Genomic DNA, 19967 nt, shown 5'->3' with positions numbered 1-19967 from the left:
GAGTGTGAGCACGTGTGCTTCCTTCTGTGGGTTCTGCAGTTATCTACATTTTATTGATGAAGAGCCTGGGACTGATAGACCTCAGGTCTACCTCCAGAGTCTGAGCTGTTGAGCACCATGCCATTCTCCATTTCTCATCCCCCCAAATAGACAAATGGGCCTGGGATGTGACTCAAGAGGTAGAGCATCTGCCTAGCAAGCATAAGGCCCCAAGTTCAAATCCCAGTTCCTCCAAAAAGAAAAAAAAATTCAGTCAAATAAACAGATAAATGAACTATAAAAGTGCAGTCAACAAAACATCGTGTGTGACAGCAGTGACGTGGGTACACTGATTCTAGAAGGTGTCCAGAAGATGCTTGCTACTTTATCCTGTTTTAAATAAATTAGTACCATTAAGCGTGTATGTCCACGTTGTGTGTTTTAAATGCTGTTGACTTAAGGCTTCATTCAGGGCGTTTTAGGTAACATCTGTGGTGAATGAGCGGTGTCCCTGCTGCTCCATGAATCCTCAGGTTACCATAGACTGCAAGCCTCCTCTTAAAGTGAACTTAAACACAACTTGCTAAAAATTCTTCTGTTCACAGCAAGACCTAGAGAGCAGCAACCCTCGCCAGCCACCTTGGCTCCGTCACAAGTGACATCGCCTGCCACAATCTCATACCTCATGTGACACAAAGCTTAGCTTAGGAAGAGTCCCATGGGTCCTGGGACTAGTAACTCCCTTGATTCTGAAGGTTTGCTCACTCTACCAAGTGCCTTATTTTGTGACTTGTATTTGATTAATAGTGTAAACTATGATGAAGAGAAATTTTAAGAAAAAAATCATATTAGATCTTGAGTGACATTGACAAGCAAACCCAAGGTCAGGTACTGTTCACTGAAGGTGACCTTGGAGGCAGGCAGGCTACTACTGTGCACCTTAATTCTGTAGTATTTAAGGGAATGTAGACTTAGGATATGGGATCCTATAGAAGCAGGACTAATGTCCAAATCAGACATTAGTGAAAATACCAGGAGGTTCCCTTGACCTTTCTTCACATGTTCTTCCTGTCTCTTTAAAGCATGAGGCCCAATATTTTTCTGGGCGTCAGTGAAGGGTCTGCTCAGTATAAGAAGTGGTACTATGAGCTCATGGTGGACCACACCGAGCCATTCGTGACAGCAGAAGCGACTCACCTGAGAGTGGGCTGGGCTTCCACCGAAGGGGATTCTCCCTACCCCGGAGGGGGTGAAGAATGGGGTGGCAATGGTGTCGGTGATGACCTCTTCTCTTACGGATTTGATGGCCTTCATCTCTGGTCAGGTAGGCACCATCCACTTTCTTTCACCAATTTTCAGATGGAGATGTTGTGACCCTGCTGTGTGTTTCTGAAAGGTATGGCTGTTGCTGCTTCTGGGGACATGTATTATTCAGAAGTTTAACATTGAGATGATGAATAAGAGGGCTGAGTAAAACAGCACAATTGCACCAGGCAAAAAGAAAATGGTTACAGTTATAGTACATTTCCTGTGTTTAAGATGTGGCATTCCAATGCATGAGTGAACTGCAAAAGACTTGTGTGTTTCCAGCTTACTTTAATTAGCATGTGCAAAGATTTGGCTTCCAGTGCAAAAAATACCAAAAAAAAAAAAATCCTGGAAAATAGAAGAATGAGGCCGGTTCGGCCTCCTGTAAGAGAAAGTAAAGGCAGGAATCAGTAATCTGTAAAACTGTATGAGGAGACCATTTGTGATGAAATAGCTCTTTGCTTCAGAAGTTTAGAAAAAATAAAAATAAACGTATACCTCATGTCACCAGCTACCAGTTCTCAGTTTTGATGCTTGAGTATGTATTAAAAGTGAGCACTAGGCTTGGAAAATAATAACTGTCTTCTCTGCTTCATAATGAGGTATAATTGGGTTGACATAAAAGTTCAGCTCTTGCTTCTGAGATTTTTTTTTGAGGTATTTGTATTCGTCTGGATTCTGTACACATATACTTGGGCTCAGAAAGCTGCATTTAGAATAAGTCCCAGCATGACTTTTATTTTGCAAAGCATTGACTATATAGAACTTACACAAATTTATCTTATGTTTTAAAACTAAACTTTGTCTCATGGTTGCAAGTGATACTTGTGTAATAATAATGCAGCAGAGGCCTAATAACTTACGAAAAAAGACTTAAAGTGAACTAAATCCAAGAATTTATCGTGATGAGTTCACAGCCTAAAAGCCTTCCATGTACCTGTATCCTAATAGTTATTGAATTTCTCTTTTACTCAGTGCCAATAGCTCAGTTGTCCAGAAGAGAGGACGCTTATCTAACCACTTGGCACTGTGGTTGGGGTCCTCCAGTAGTGTGTATTGTCTGTATCCAGGTCCACTCTTCTAGTCAGATGATACCCACAACGTATTGTTCCCATAGTAACATTAAATTTCCTGTGGACCAACCAAGCTGAAAGCCAACAGGAAACTTCAGGAGGTTTGGCAAACACAAACAAGGCTAACGTCTACTTTATCATCGTGTTACCTATAACCCTTCAGGAATTATCACCTTCTCTAGCTCTTGGTATCACTTTGTGGGAAAGAGGTACTCAAGAGCATGAATGAAACACGTTAACTATTTTCCCCTTAGGCAGAAATTAGGGGAGAAAGCCTTACTCTGGTAAGACAGTGCTGAAATGCTCAAATACATGCTTTGCCATTTTTGGTTTTGTAATCGGTGGAACTTTTTCTTTCAATATATTAAAAAACCTAGTGTTTATGGAGTTGAGCTGTGTGTATCATGACTTTTGTTATAAAATAGCTGTGAAATAGAACAATAAGAACAAAAATCAGTGAATTTATATACATGTCACAGGAAAGATGGTAGATTGTGGAATTTCAGGAAAAAGTATCTTGAAACTTCATTGTCTAAAGAAAATATTTTTCCATTTTTCAAAAACAGCAAAGAACTGTGCACCTTACCATGTCTGTAGCTAGAAGGTATGCTGTCTCCAGCCCTTAGATTTTATCACATGCTTTGCTAATTTTGGGTTCAAAGTTAACAAAATAAATCTAAATTTACTGAAGTCTGACTGAGTTACCAAGGTCCAACTAATAGTAATTTTGATAATGTCTTTGAAGTTATTCCTTTTTTTTTTCTTTTTAATGGTTAAAATATCAAATATTAGTGATTTCTAGGACAGAGCCCATGTTTTACCAGTGAACATTTTGTATTTAGAGAGTAAAGATGTTTCATAGAACCAGAATTTGGGTCAAAATCAAAAGTCTTGAGCAAAGTCCTCATTTATTCTTTCACTTTAAACACTGTGGCTAACTGGGCATTCCTGATGTTTAAAAAGAGTGGAATGTGAAAGATCTTTATGCTTTTAGAGCATGTGATCATAGACAAAGGATGGTGGAATGTCACAGCATTCATAGTAAAGGAAAGATCGACACAGATTTCACATCCAAGAGCTGTGCAGCCAGCCACCTGTTACTCGCTTGCTCTCTGGCTAATGCAGACTAGAAATGCAGTTCTGGAGTGGATTCAATATGAGTTCACATAAGTGCAGCCTGAAAATTGTACCAAGTGACTTCAACACTGGAAGTGCCACTCAAACCTTGGCCTCTGCTTGTTCCCTAGTGGTCTTTACCTTCTGTGTCATTTTCAGACATTGCAAAGAGTTGACTGTGGTGACTGTTGGATGGTTTATAGCATTAGCATAATAGCTGTCCCTAAGCACAATGATGGGAGACCCTATCCCTAAAATAACTGAAACAAAAAGGGCTGGGGGCATGGCTTAAGTGGTGAGCACCTGCCTGGCAAGCACAAGGCCCTAATCAAACTCCAGTACCACCACCAATAACAATAAGAATGATAATAGTTATAATAGTCCCCAAACTGAGCAATATATTTGGGTTATAGTCAATACTTGTTTTCATTATAAAAGTAAAACATATTTGTTTTTTGAACTCAGGGCCTACACCTTGAGCCGCTCCACCAGCCTTTTTTTGGGGGAAGGGTTTTTTCCAGATAGGGTCTCAAGGACTATTTGTCCAGGCTGGCTTCGAACTACAATCCTCCTGATCTCTGTCTCCTGAGTAGCTAGGATTACAGGCATGAACCACTGGCCCCCCAGCCTAAAATATTTTTACTCATTATTAATTAGCTAATTAGTTAATAGACCTCTTCCATGGGCTACATTGTTGTTATCTCATTTTTTAAAAAGCCACCTTATATTCAGGGAATCTTAGAAGAACCAGTTATTGCTTTGCAGATTTGAATATTGGTAAAATGAAAAAGTGCCCACATTTTGAACTCTTGAGAGTATCTACGACTGGCATTTCGAATCTGTTCTTGGTAAAAACCTTTGCATACTAGAAATACAAAGAGGTGCTATAAAAATACAATGCAAAAGTATCACGAAATCTATCTTTGTCTGCTCCACATGAGGGGTTCCTTTGCGCTTGTAGCATGTGTAGGTGGGAGGTCCTGACCTTCCTCTCTCCAGGGTGCTATGGGAAACAGAGGCCCTTGGGACTCATTAGCAGAAGAGTTCTGGTAGGGCAAAGAATGGACCAAGACCATGGGTTGGCCAGAGGAAGGAATGACATTTACCAAATATCGTTTTCATGCCCCCAATTGTATCCTGCTGTACTTCAAAAGCCAACCAAGTTCTTATGTAAACTAAATTCAATTATAAAACAAAAGCAAACTGGCGTATAATTGTCTCATAATAAGCAGCATGCTGCAAGAATAAATCACCACCTGCTGATTTCATTATCCTTATTTTTATTTTGGATTTATAAAACAAAGAGGACTTTGAGAAAGAACTGACGTGAAGTGCCTGCCATGCCTGACACTGTATTACTTGTTAACAACTGATTTAGCCACGGTAACGATTCTAGAAGGTGGTGTAGTATTTGGTGCTCTGTTCTGAAGAAATCAAGGTTTGGAGAGGTTAAGCAATTTGCACAGGGTTGTCGAAGTAGAAACCCTCTACTTGGAAAGAAAACTGTTTGATCTTTTCCTAAAAGTTTTCCTCTGATATTATTATAATACTTACTCTAAGATAACTTCTGCATCAGATACCATCCATCCACACGCAGAAATTTCTGTATATCAGAAAGTCCATTTCCTACCAAAGCAGCTTGGTTCCTGAAAAAAGAGCAGGACATTGTTTTTTGACATTAATTTACATAGGAGGTTTAGTCCATTTAATGCTGTGTTTTGGATTGTCACTGTTCAGTCCATTTATGGTGACTCACAGGTGACTTTCTGCAAGGAAAGCACATTACTTCCCTTACATTTCTCCCCATAGGTTGTATCGCACGTACTGTAAGCTCACCAAACCAGCACCTGCTGAGGACGGATGATGTCGTCAGTTGCTGCTTAGATCTGAGTGCCCCCAGCATCTCCTTCCGCATCAATGGGCAACCTGTTCAAGGAATGTTTGAGAACTTCAACATCGATGGCCTCTTCTTTCCAGTTGTTAGTTTCTCTGCAGGAATCAAGTTAGTATGTCTTTCTTTTCTGGTCCTCTACGTCCACACAAGACTCTGACCCGCCTCACTCTGCTTCTCCCACCTTTGTTCCTTCCTCCTGGGCTGGGTATCCTGGAGGAGGAGGCAAGGTCCACCCAGGAGAGACTTTTGGGGTCCCACGCATTCATTGTACCATTTCGCTCTGGGTGGAGATGATCCCTCACACCAGTGCCCCCAAATATTTCAGGTCCCTTTCTCAAGGTCACAGTGCTGTTTAGTAAGGGGGAAATGAATACTGCAATATCACTTATTTTCTTGTATGTATTTTATTGTTTCCTTTTTCCCTTACCACAGTTCCCCAGACTCCCCCAAGCCCCTCACTGTAAGGAAAATAATGTCCTTTCTTTTGATAAAGTCCACCTGGCTCCTTTTGATGTCCCCTTCCCCCGCTTCCCTTCACTGTGGATTTTCTGCCTGCAACTGTGTCCACATGGTTTCCTGTCTTCCCGTTTCTTCTATTACCCGAGGGAAAGAAATTAACATTATAATTCATTGGTATTCTACAAATAAGACCTTAGTGCATGATGGTCTGTCACAATTGACCACATTGTGGTCTATTTTATTTATATATTTAACTAACAAGAGTCACTCCCTTATTCCTACTGACTATCCATTTATTTTGGTTATTCTTTTAGTAATAACTCTCCTCCCAGGAATAACCCCTTGTCACAAAAGCACCATATCAAAGAACAGAGTAATCATGAAATATTAGCTATTCATGTACTGCTCACCTTGACTGGTATAGTTATATAAATTATGTTTCTTTCTATAAGTTTCTGAATTATTCTGAAGTTTTAAGTTTTTCCCACTTTTTGCTCTGGGTTTTTTCTTTTTATTTACTTTGGTATGGGTCTAAAACACAAATTAGAAAAGGAATTATAAGGAAAAAGAAAAAATCTAAAAATACTTTTGTAAGCTGAGTGCCCCAAGAATTTGATATCATTTAGCTATTTCAAAAAGTGCTTTATTCAATGAAACTTGGATTAAATTAATTAATTAACTATGATATGCATAGTATTTCAGTCAGTTCTCTTTTCTTGTTGTTACAATTGACAAGCAATAAAAAATAAGGTTGCCTTGGGCTGGGGGACATAGTTCAAGTGACGTGTCTAGTCAACACTAGGCCCTGAGTTCAGAACCCCAATGCCCCCAAGAACTAAGGTTGCCTTACTTTTTCAGCAAATGGACGTCACACGTGAGTCCTCCTTAAGGAATTTCATTAGTAATTTGGGCACTGGAAAAATGAGTGTATTTTTCCTTAAACCTAGTCCACCCTGCGATTTTAAACATGCAGGTGACTAAATCATATGTCCTTTTTGTCCGCATGTTACTTAGGCATCTTAGGACATTAAATGACCGAGCACATGGAAATACAGGCTTTATATATTTTTCGTGTCTTTCTAGTTTAGCAAGTGCCATGTCTTCAGTGACCACTGACGAATATTAACTAGGTTTTATCGTTTGATTGACAAGAAGTGCTCACATTTTGCCTCTTACGGTCGAAACTCTTAGATCCTTACACTTACCGCTAAGTGTGCTGGGGGAGATGTGGCTTCTGAGAAAGTTAATATCGTAGTAATAACTTTTCATATTGGTTTGCTGATTAGGAAACTTTCACGTATGTGCCTTCTTTCTAGGGTACGGTTTTTGCTTGGGGGGCGACATGGAGAATTCAAATTCCTCCCTCCACCGGGCTATGCTCCTTGCTATGAAGCCGTCCTGCCCAAAGAAAAATTGAAAGTGGAACACAGTCGGGAGTACAAGCAAGAAAGGACGTACACTCGAGACCTGCTGGGCCCCACGGTGTCCCTTACCCAAGCTGCCTTCACACCAATCCCTGTGGACACCAGCCAGGTAGCGAGGGCAGCTGTGGTGGCCGTTGCTTGCACTGCAGTTATCCTGATTCACAGTGGCTTCAAGCTAGGATTGAGCTAGGACGACAGCCCACAGGGACGCCTTTCCCAGTAGTGCCACCGATGTGTCTGTTTGAAACAAGTGTTATAAAATACTGCTCTCTTACAATCTCCTCTCACCTGGTTCCATTCCGTTTCTTTTTAAAAATAGAGTTGTCCCAATCCACTGAATTGATTTCTTAATATATGATGGGGTCATAACCTCACGTTTTCAAAAACACTGTTCTGGATTGTCATGAAAGTTTTATTAAAATAGCTAAAATTATTTAGTGCTACACTTTGCGAAAAGCAGACATTAGTAGCAACAGGTGACACTTGTGAAATTATAAAAGTGACTTTAGGTGTAATAGTGTCATGATGGTTTCACATCTGGGGTGATGTACTGTACTTGAAATTATATATTGATGTCATACATACCAGTTTTAAAGTATACTTTTTTACATAGTTGGACATGGAGTTTTTAATTTGTTCTCCTACACAGAGACAGTTATTATGTTAATGATATTTAACTGATCTTTATCTTGGATGGAGATTGAGGTTATGGGCTCCAAGGCAAAATGCCCAGGATGAAATGCCCACTCTGGGACTTTGGGGAAGGTAGGGATGCCAAAAACACGTCTGAAAAATAGATGACACATTACTTTGTAAATAGACATCCAAGGAATGTCAGCCATTGTCCATGCGTTTCTGTTTCCTAAGGTTGATGGTGAATTAAATGCTGCTTTATTTGGATGGAGAAGTAACATCAGTGAGGGTGGCTCGCTATTCAAAGGTTGCTAGTTTTTGAAAACGGAAGACATTTCTAAAGTTGGAAGTTGACTTACTCCCAGTAGAATGTCAGCAACCACTTATTTCCTTGAATGAAAGTCGGTATTTTTTAACCACACAGATGTTTTAGGCTAGGTAGTTAAAATACATATACAGGCATTGTTCAGTGCTAGACTTTAGTTTCTGTTGTCCACTGCTAGAAGGTGGCAGGATATGTCTCGTGCCACCTAAGTCAATCATGAAACACAACTGGAGGATAGAAATTGGCACCTGGATTTGCAGTGGTAGCAAGTGGAGATGGCGGGAGACCAGGATGTCTGCTCACCTTTAGGGAGAGGATGCAGTGACAGCTCCCCTGTGCCACCTCATCCGGGGGCATTTTAGACGTTTGTCCTGTCAGGGGACTATTTATGTGGGCATGCAGAAGGACTTTTATCAAGATGGAAAAAAGCATACTTTCCTTGTAAATCCCCCTGTATTCTTTATGAAGAGGTCATTAAAAGAGTCTTTTCCCTTGAGGCATTATATTTGGAAACTACTGAAAGTAACAGAGCAGGGTTCAGGGAAAACATTAATCACCATAGTCAGACATCTAGAGGCTCAAGGAGCCAGTGAATTAGAACTTGGCACTGGCTTGCCTTCATCCTGGCCTATGGGTGCAGGCCAGGTGAGCCTAAGGGCACTGGGGTGATTTCTCTTTTTAAGTAATGCACACTTTGGTAGCTGTCCCATGTGCAGTCAGCATCTTTCAGCTGTCTTCACTGACACCATTTGCTTTCTTCATTAATTTACTTGGAAGCAAAAGTTGTCACAAAAAAATCCCAAAGTTTGCCAAAGAATACCATGAACGTGCTGGCATAGAACCTACTTCTGTGATTAGGTTTTGACGCTTTATGGCAGTGTGATTTAGTTAAATTCACAGAGGGGATCCTGGCACCACTGCATCTGCTTCTGCATCTGTTTCTGATGTGTGTTTTCTTTTTCTTCTTTTAAATTGTAGATCGTGTTGCCTCCTCACCTAGAAAGGATAAGAGAAAAACTGGCAGAGAACATCCACGAGCTCTGGGTCATGAATAAAATCGAACTTGGCTGGCAGTATGGTCCGGTACATAATTTTGAAACTTATTTTCAGATTCCATTAATATATCTTTGGAGTGACATGAGTAAGTTAGATTGATTTCCTGTTGATACATATCTAGAGGGACCAACAATATTGGCAGACTCTTTGTGAGATGGCTTAGTTGCTTCGAAAATGGAATCTTTGGGCTGAAAGTTGTGTTTTCAAATCAAGGTTAACATTGACAATGCACACTGGTTTCCAAGTCAGTTCTTAAAAACTCGATGAAACTACAAGTAGAAGCTAAAACATAAAGAAGGAAGTCATTTGTTTTTCCTCTCTGATGTCAGCCGCTCAGTCCAGGTTGTGTGGCAGCAGGAGGCCTGTAGACAGATGCTCCTGGTTGGTTCATGATTAGAGAATAGGTTGGCAAATAATAATTGATCCTGTTTGCAAACACTTAAAGATCTTAGCTTATAATTTGTCAGTGAAACTCAGATTAAACAACTTCCAATGTCATCCCAGTGTACCGTGAACCTGTTTTTAGAGGACATTGATAATACTTTCATTTTATAGTATTGGTGTTCTAAATATCCCCAAGCTTGAAATGCCGTTTCATACTTGACGGAATATAGAAACCAGTGTATTTGTCCACATTGTAGTTTATGGCATTGAGCTCTGAATGAGGACTGTTTATCTTCAGTGTCAGGAGTAACACTGCCTGAGACCCCTGTCCTCTGTAGTGGATGTACGTTGAGCAATGGTGTTTTCACACATGGAGAATATTAGGTTGGTTTGGGATAGCGTGCACTGGATTATGTTGTTATTTCACATTTTCTACTACAGAGTTGTTGAAGGACTTGGTAGAAGGACTGGAACCCAGGTGTTCTATCTCCTGGTTTAAAGCAGTTTTCATATAAAATTTGCTGAAGCCTGGCCTGGAAATGAGGTCCTTTCGTTGACAAAATGGTGGTTAGACATTTGTCATATCAGCAAATGCTGAATATCTAGTTTTGTGCTACATTCACTGACTCAAATCCATTAAATGGACAAGTTCTAGATAAAAGATTGAACCATCAACTAAAATCAGTATGGCGAGAGATAATAAATGTGAACATAGTCAGTTGCCAGAGGAATTACAGACAATATTCACCAAAGGTGTCGAGACAAGGGAAGATGAAAGCTTGCTGGTCTCAGTGTGGAGCGTGTAAGCTCCTACATGACCATGTTTTTCAGTGAAGTCTCGGTCTGTTTCTTTTCAAACTGACAGAAATACAAGGTCTCATTCCTATCCATTCTACCAGTTCAGTTCATTTCCGTTTAATACCATACAGGCTATTCCTGCTACATTTAAAGCATCCTGAGCTTCCAGATACAGAAGAGACAGGGCCTCAGGACGCCTCACAGTTGTCTCCAGTCACCTCGCTTGGTCCAAGGGGTTTGAAGCACCTTTGAGCTTCATGTGTCCCCAGGGCACAGCCAGAGTCCCGGCCTCTGCTAGCTTGCTGGCACTGCCTCTTTCCTGAGGCCAGGACAAAATTCACCAACCACTTGCTTATGGGATGAAGCAGTTGTTTTCCCAGTGCCCATCCCTGGCAAGCTCTGCCGAGGTTCTGTATCAGCAACTTGGGAGAATCTCAAAGTGACAGATGAGAGGATTTCACATCCTCCGTTCATGGAACAGATGACTGAAGTCCTCCAAGTTACTATTCAACACCTTCCCTTATAATTCTTTGTGTTACCTAGTACAGTTCCTGGCCCAGCGTCTCTATTATTCTTGACTAAGGTAGGTGCCTGTGACTAGGCTAATTCCACAAATTTGCTGGTCCTTCAAATAAGGTTTTGAAATATTCAAGTGTGCTTTTCTTTGGAGTAACCTGTGCTTAGCTCTCCATGTTTAGCATGTTGAATTATTTTTCTACGATGAAGTTGTGGTTTCTGTGGACTACCTTTCGCAGGAGCATCATGAAGGGCTCTACTTTGTAGAATAACATCACACAGATCCATTCTGTCCCTTGTCTGTCACTTTAACATGCTCCACATGCCTGCTGTTTGCCTGTTTGTGCTTGGAACTGGAGACTCAAAGTTGGGAAGACGTTGACTTTTGAGTACTGCATTTGCCTTATAGAAGGCTCCTATTTAGTTTGTGATCTACGTGCGAAGATCATAGAATGAAAACATGCTTAGTTCTTTCCTGGACAATTAGGGAAGATTCCAGAGGACGTAACTGTTAGATCTAAGGCAGGAAGTATAGGATAGCGATTAACTTTCATACTTAGAGAACAGGGCTATACTCTTGACATAGCACAGGTAAAAATGAGGAGGTGGACATTTGCAGTGACATTTCAGTAGCACAGCATTGCCATGGGATAGAGAACGGGGCCGTGGTGCAGAGTAGAGCTGGGAAGTCTGGCCATGAGGGCGGGAGGTCTGTCTTGGGCAGTATAGTTTTATTCTCTAGAGGACAAAAGAGCATTTAAGAATGCTGAGAAAGAAGGTGGCACTTGTGAATGTGAAAGAGCAAGAGTGTCGAGGGCAGGAGGAGGGCAGGGAGAGGGTGCAAAGCAGGGCAGAGGTGTGTGTGGGAGTTCCACTCTCATGCCTGCCTGGCAATGGAGACAGTGGAGTGTGATTACAGTGGGGTTGGAAGGGTGTAATTACAGGAGATGTGTCAGAGTTCAAGTGTGAATGCAGTAAGGGAGGGAAGGACCTGGGCGGGGTTCAGTTTCTTCCTGGGGCAGGTGAAGAGGGTGATACTGGCCTTCTCTGGTCAGAGAATAAAGGGGAAGTGGACGCCTACAAACAAGGAGGGCATTACCTGCAGACTCTGACACATTCTTTTTCCTTTCATATTTGGCATTTAGGGTTAGGGATTTAGAGTTAAATTTTGTAACTCACTTCACTTATATGTCCTATTCATTTCTAATGATCACACGAAAGAAAGGAATAAAGATGTAATTTCAAACTTGGAGAGTCATGAAGACCTTCAAAAAAATTCTCACTCATGTTTGCATACTTCTTTTGTGGCATTTATAGGACCTGGTAATTGCTCCCATGGAGTAATTTGGTTTCTGACAGCATATGGCTGTCATCGAGGTGCCACCATGGCAGTAATGCCTATGCAATTTAGGTCTCTACCACGATAAAAATAAAAATAAAAATCTAATTACTAAGGCAAGGATAGAGAACATCTTTCTCATTAATTCATCCCTAAAATCTTGACTTTAATGTGTTGGCTGTAATACAGTAGGCCCTCCATTATCTTTGGGATCTACATAGATGCAACCAACTGCCCACCAAAAAAATTCAGAAAAAAATTTCAGCTGTACAGAACAGATAAAGAGTTCTTTTTTTTTTGCTATTATTCTTAAGCAATACTGTATACCAACTGTTTATATATAACATTTACATTGTATCAGGTAGTGTAAGTCATCTCTATAGGAGTTCACAGGTTCACAGGTTATTTGCAAACACTAATACCATTTTGTTGAAGGGATGTATGCCTCCTTAGGTTTTGAAATGTGCTGAGTCCTGGAACCAATTTTCTGTGGACACAGAGGAGTAACTGTATACACGTTCATGGATTACTATGAAAATACCTTTATTCTGCATTTCATTAGTGGAGTGGTTCATGAGAGCAGAAAGTGACTTACAAGGTATAAAATGAATAACCACAACTACCCCAAAGAGTTCATAGTAATGCTTATTAATACCTCTCACTAGTTTGCTCTGAAGAGAACAGTTAGTACAAATTAATACCAAGTCTTTACCATATCTTCTTACCCAGAATTCATTCAATTTATGAAACATTTGCTCAATATATGAAATATTTGTTGAGTGTCTACCACGTGCCAGCTATGTCCTAGGTGTTTGGAATACATGAAGAGAAAAAAGAGACCCAAATCCTTGCTCCCATGGTGTTACCAAGGAATAGTGCAGGGGGGCAGACAGTAACCCAATAAATAGGGGTCCAGGTGGTTAGTAGGTGGTAAGTCTTATGGACAAATTGTTAAAAATGTAGGGTGGATGGGCAGATTGCTAAATTGGAAAGGTGGGTGGTAAGCCTCAGGGAGAAAGGAAGATTCCTGCAAATTCTGGAAGAAGTTGAGTGACGTAATGTGGGTTCTGGAGGGGAGCTGGCATGGCAAAAGGGCACTGGGACCAAGGTGTGAGCTGTGCCACAGAGAAGAGAACAGGGAGCACAGAGGATCCAGCCTTTACCATTGGCTGTGATCTTTGTTATCAGTGGGTCCCTGGAGATTCTAGAAGACCCGTAGGGCGAGGTTCTGGTGTTCCTTCTTACTTCCCACCTCCATTGTTCACCACAGTTAAATCAGCATTGCTCACGTTTGACATTGGAGACTGTTACATGCTGATTTCCTGTGTTTCAGGTTAGAGATGACAATAAGAGACAGCACCCATGTCTGGTGGAGTTCTCCAAGCTACCTGAGCAGGAGCGCAATTACAACTTACAGATGTCTCTTGAGACCCTGAAGTGAGTTTCTAAATGTTTTGTGTTTTCTAATCTTCCTCACCTGAAAGAAGCCAGTTGTTGTACACTCTATTTCAGTGATGAAGCTAGTTGTAGTCCAGATAGGAATTTCCATAATGCACAGGTGGATGAGATCAGTATTTGTTGGGAGTTTGACTTTGACCCTATTATTTTACATGCTTTTGCTCTATGTCAGTATTTCCCAAATGGTGAATTACAGAATATGAGGGTTTTGTGACCCACCAGTACTATTGAGAGTATGATCCAGGAACCAGGCCAGTCACAAACTGTCATTGGATGGTGATGAGATAAATATGGATATTAAGAATAAGTGTTTCTAAATTTCATACCAGTTTTTAAGGGAGAAATGTTTTCCTATTAACTTAATAAATTAAAAATGTAGGCACACATCTGTCTTCATTTTGAGACTTTAACTTTCTTTACAATTCTATTGTATTTTATCAGAGAATCAGATCATGACAGACTGGAAATTGAAAAAAAATATAATTAGTCCTTTACCACAGATATTTTGAAAAGCCCTGATCTAATGTAGTTTAGAGATGTGGTGTTAAGATAGTTAGGTTTTTGGTTTTGCGGATGGACTTCTCAGAACTTCGATATGTAACTGTGTACTGTCAGCCTCTGAAATGTGGTAAAGTCAGTTTGTGACTCTTATAAATTTATTTAACCACAGCACCCCTTTTTTCCAGGGAGAACCTGTGTATCTTCACAGTGTACTTTGGGCTATTTTATATCATCTTGGAATGGCAACTTTGCTTTCCAATGACTGCCTGCCAATCAATTGATCTCTTGAATTTGCCACCTTCTTTTTCAGATGGAAGAATGGGGCTGGGTAGAATAAATAAAGGAATATAATTTCAACTTTATATAGAAAAAGTTCAGAAAATAATTTTGAAAATGTGTAACCTTTTGTTTTGGGCTTCCATTCCATTCTGATGTCCTGTGGAACTGATTTTGTTCAAATAGGTCACTTTACCTTAACATGTCTTTATATTTGTCTTTTTTTTGTTGTTGTTGGATTCCATTTGGTTAAGAGCAAGGAATAATTTCCATTGTAGCCATTTTGCCAAAGCATAAAACTTAAATAACATTTCACATTCTAGAACATGGGCTTAGGTCATACATTGCATCCTCAAAGAGATTAATAGCATAGAAATAAACAAATAGAAACTTAAGAGGAGGAGAGTATACAAATCAAGAAAAATAAGGAACCTACTAAAGGTGCAGATGGTCTGTGCCTTGCCACACCCCCTGGGTACTGTGTTCAGTGCTGTCTTCCTTTTTAGTCCTGACATGAGTTCTACGCAGTTAGTTCTGTAATTCATGGTAACTCATTATTTCCCATCTTTTACAACATAATTTAGTTAAATTTGTAGTGTACTCCTTATCATTTTTGGATTGACTGCTAGGCCAGCTACTGCAGGGTAAATCCTGGCACATGGAGATCCCTATATTTGCATTTCATAGGCTGGACCTTTGACTGCTGAATATAATCTAATCTCCTTCCCAATAGCGACTGCTGATGTTTTGATTTGTCATGAGATGCCTGTGTCAGGGTGTCAGTCCCTATGGTGAAGGCAAATGGCCCTTTTCATGAGCTGATTCTTTACTTTCTTTGTTGTTTCTTATACATTTATATGGTTTGATGGTGAAGTGATTTCACCTGTTTCTTTAAAAATCAAATTAGAAAAAGTCTTACTGCTCCCAAATTTATACTTTGTCCAGTTCCAGTAGCTAAAGGAAGCACAGTACTGTCCCGTGTCCTTTGTTCATTTATTTAGTTGGTCACCTGCAGAGTAGATCCTCTGGAGTTGGGTATTCATGACTCAGTGACCTGCCCCACCATTGGGATCTTGCTGAGTGACTCGACTTCTCTGCGTCTTAGGGTTTCTTCTTTTCAATTGAGTGGAGATCAGAATTTATTCATGTCATGGAATTATCCTGGGGTCTAAGTGACAGAGTTGATAAGGCCTTCAGCGCCCTGTGTCTGGCAGAGGGAGTACATGCTAGCTTTTTGTTTGTTGGCTTCACCGTACATCACAAGGGGGATGAACAATTTTATGTGTTTAAATCCTGAGAAGTGGCAAATAACAAAATAAGCAAGAAATTCTCCCAGAATATCTCTCGTTTTGAGTTATTTATTGTGAAGATAAATTTTGAATTCTCTTCTATGACTTTCCTCTCATGTAAATTGGTCACAAAGACAACTTCCTTTAGACCTGGCTTGTCATCTGTGTATTGTGAGGGGATCTGACACCTTCTTCAGACAGTGCATGTCGTCAGGTGTCCTCATGTGTAACTTTTATTGAAATTCCACTCTCTACTTTCATTTTCAGTCCACATGATATTTTCCACAACCATGGTCTTAATTTATGAATTAATAGCTCATGGTTTGGAAATTAATATTACAATGATGTTTAATCAGTGTCCTTTTGTAGAATGTTTCTTTGGAAGTTGACACATTCTATGTATGTGGAAATAGCAGTGACTGGCTGAGTCTTTTTTGGCTTAAAATTATTTGTAGGAAATGTGGTGTGTTTGTGCACATATGTAGGGGAGGAAGGGAGGAATACAGGGACCGTGAGGAGAACAATACAGAAGGACAAAAGGTAACAGGTAAAGAAAAGGCAGAGTATTTGTCTAAAAGGCCAGGTTTAGCCTCAAACTTTGTGCCTTTTGTTGTTGTCTCTTGCTGGCAATAATTTTCCCAGGGCTTTTCCTCTGAGACTGTCCACCCCGTGAAGTCAGGGCCATGACTTCTACCCATATTGGAGGGCAACCTGCTGTATCCATGTCCATTTTTTGGAAAGGGAGATGAGGTCTTTATTAGCCTCCAGAGCATTTTTCAATATTGAGGCAAAAAAGTAAAATGTAGGGACAAGGAAAACCAAGCACAAAGATGGATTTATCAGGGCCCCCAGCGCTTACCAGGGATGTCCAGCAGAGACATTGTCTTCATGTCTAAGGGCAAGGATAGGTGAGGAAGACTGCTTTGTTCCATTAATCTAGGCCCAACCACCCGAGCCCACACGAGAAGAGAAGCAGAGCTGTGAGGTCAGGCTGGGAGGGTTAGAACTTGGTGGTACCTATACCCCATCACCTCTTCTCTCTCCAGCCCCACAGACACACAGACTGGCTTCTGTAGATTGTCCACATTGTCCCCAACTTGGGACAGTCTGCCTCCTTTCAACTACGTGTTCATTTCCACACATCTTCACTTTGGAGGTATTAATTATGCTTATTGGAATAAATCAGAGTTACTTCTACATTGTAACTTTCCTCACTTTGAACCTTATTTGATTTATTATAATCATTCATTGTGGACTTTTTTTTAATTTTGATTTTTTTATTTATTTTTATGTTTTGGTGGAACTGGGGCTTGAACTCAGGGCTTCATGCTTACAAAGCAGACACTCTACTGCTTGAGCAAGCACTGTCAAACAGAAACTTATGATTGGTACCTTGTGTTGTAAAGTACCTCGTAAACAGGACGAACTAGTCCATATTCAAACACTTATATCTTTATGCAGTCCTGGGTTGTTATGTCCACTGTCTTTGTGAGCTGAAGTGACAATTTTTTACATATTTTCCACTGGTACCAGGGTCATGAGGCTGAGTTAATTAGGACTGAGTAGGTCATGGCATAGTTTGCAGAAGGCTTGGCTCTGTCTTATAAGCCCTTAAAAAAGATGACATGAACCAATTGAATTTGGAACGGTTCAGTCCCAATTTTGATATCTGCACACCATGTGACTGTAGGTCTCTCAGTGTGGACCTTGTCAACTACCTTTGGGAAGTGTAATGTTGGGGTTCTTGCCTGCAATGGTAGTAGCTGTTGAAATATTCATGAATGACCAATGTTTGCTACCAACTTTTACAGATTGGCCTGGGAAAATGCATCGTAATTAGAAGATTTCTTGGTGGGCATGTAATCACAGGTTTAGCTGCCTGAATTTAAGCTAAATAATTATTGTCAACCTCCAGTTCCTTCAGGACTGGATTTGGCATCACTACTTCATATAGATTTCTCCATGTCTCATTGCACCCATACTTCAGTTAATATCTCTATCTAATCTAATCTATCTATCTAATCTATCTAATCCATCTATCTAATCCATCTGTCTATCATCTATATATCTCATCCATCCATCTATCCATCCATCCACCCAACCACCAACCACCCAACTACCCACCCACAAACATATCTACCTATCTATCTATCTGTCTGTCATCTCTCCATCCATCTGATACACATTAAGACAGACAACCATATCCGTGGGTATCTACTTAGGGAGAGAGACACCCAGATAAGTGGTAGTGTATGTATAATATATATATATACAATATATATATATTATATGACATTAAATGTGTAATATATATATATATACAATGTATATATATATTATATGACATTAAATGTGTGAGATTATTCATTGTAGCATTATTTATAATAGTCAAACACTAAAACTTTCCTTGAAGACTATGAAAAGAAAATTGGTCAAAAACATTTTACAAACATGTTAAAAAAACAAACCAGTTGTATCTGAAAGGACAATGTTAGGAAGGTTATAATGTTATGTAAAAATAGCAAATTGTAGAGAAATATCTTTTGTATACCCATTTGTGTACAAGGTAAAAATAGCAGGAGCACACACAGCAGAAGACACATGCATGGAATTCAGCATATGCACAGAGGCCCTCCAGTAGGATGCAGAAGAATTTGTAGCAGTTGGTGCCTTTGAGAAAGGGAAGAGAATGGAAAAGGGTTTGAGGGAGGCTTATATTTTCAGGATATTTCTTTTTGTTCCATTTCAATTTGAAGTCCTACCCTTTTCTTAAGAGTAAATAATTTATAGGTAAATAAGATTTGCTTTAAAGACAAAAGGCCTGGACTCTGCTTTCACAATGCAGCGTTGTATGTCATTCCTCCTGATTTTGGTCTGTTCTGGACACAGGAAGGGATTCTTGCATCTTATCTCTGTTTGTGTCTTCCAGGACTTTGTTGGCGTTAGGATGTCACGTCGGCATATCAGATGAACATGCTGAAGAAAAGGTGAAGAAAATGAAACTACCCAAAAAGTAAGTTGAATGACTTGGCACTATCAGTACTGGTGTGTAGAATAACTGTGATGGGGACTTACTGCTGTGAAATGTAGATCCAAAATGTAAACAAGCTGAGTTACACCAGGGCTACTTCACATCTGTGGTGGGACTGTAGACTGTGCAGAGAGAACAATCAAAGCTCAGAGTATATTTGGTTGTGTGCTGTAGTAAGTATGTGATTTTTCCAAGTGTGCGTGTGAAGGTCGTGTGCGTGTGACCATGCATCCATGCTTCTAACTGATTATATATCACTTTTTCTTTCCTACCAAAAATTGTTTCTAATTTTATTTGCTTTTATAAAGAAAACATACTTGAGGAATAATTATGCATCAGTGTGATTATCCCCACGTGAAGAGGAGAAAACCAAGGCAGATACTTGTTATAGCAATGGTCTCACTTGCTGCTCTATGGCCTGGGCCTAAGGACCCGTTACCTTCCTAAAACCTCAGCCTTCTGCCCTGCTGCCGCACTTAACGGTACCTGCATCTCAGGAAAGTTCCAGGATTGCTCGAGGAAGTGCTCCATAAGTAGTAGCTTTCATGCACTGTTGTTTTCTTTTATTTTACCTTGACAAGTCAAGGCACTTTTCTGAGTCCCTGGATTGTAGCTAGTGAGTCTGGAAGTATAAATCATATCATGGAGATCAGGACAAAGTAGCCACCCAGTACTCTATTGCTTCCCTGAGGCCTCGGGTATATCAGATAAACATAAAACGCAAGTAGAGATCAATCGTGCAGGTGCGCTGAAAGTGCAGAGTTGACCCAGCGCCTTCCTCTCCAGGCTCTGGATTTTACTCAGATGGTCCCTGGAAGAATTGACGAAAGCTGTATCATTGCCTTGCACATTTGGGGGTCTAGATGTTTTTTCTACAGGTTTAAACAGTTCCAAGTGATGTGATTTTCTGATACATTTTACATATTTAGATTTTGAAGTAACAGTTTCGCATCCATTTTTAGTGTAGGGTAAGAGAGCAGACGCACAATGATTTAGAATCTATGTAAAAGCTACCTGGAAACATTGATAACAGGGAATTTTAGACTATTTCAGTTTTCTCTTGGAACTGTATTTCCAATCCATTTTCCCTACATTATAATATGCTATT

At 40.2% G+C, this 19967-nt stretch overlaps 1 protein-coding gene across 13 annotated transcripts in view; it reads left to right on the top strand.

Moving 5' to 3' along the window:
* Nucleotides 1–19967, top strand: part of Ryr2 (ryanodine receptor 2) — a 591935-nt gene that overhangs the window by 339952 nt on the left and 232016 nt on the right. For all 13 annotated transcript variants that reach the window (XM_074056805.1, XM_020157460.2, XM_074056803.1 and 10 more), the window contains 6 exons: nt 1062–1303; nt 5286–5478; nt 7146–7362; nt 9190–9294; nt 13638–13741; nt 18758–18841. In XM_074056805.1, coding sequence (XP_073912906.1) covers nt 1062–1303; nt 5286–5478; nt 7146–7362; nt 9190–9294; nt 13638–13741; nt 18758–18841 — 945 coding nt within the window. The remainder of the gene's footprint in view (nt 1–1061; nt 1304–5285; nt 5479–7145; nt 7363–9189; nt 9295–13637; nt 13742–18757; nt 18842–19967) is intronic.

This window comes from Castor canadensis, chromosome 15 (genome assembly GCF_047511655.1).
Source record: "Castor canadensis chromosome 15, mCasCan1.hap1v2, whole genome shotgun sequence".
Taxonomy (NCBI): domain Eukaryota; kingdom Metazoa; phylum Chordata; class Mammalia; order Rodentia; family Castoridae; genus Castor; species Castor canadensis.
The sequence above is the reverse complement of the archived record's forward strand: the minus strand, read 5'-3'. Positions and strand labels throughout refer to the sequence as shown.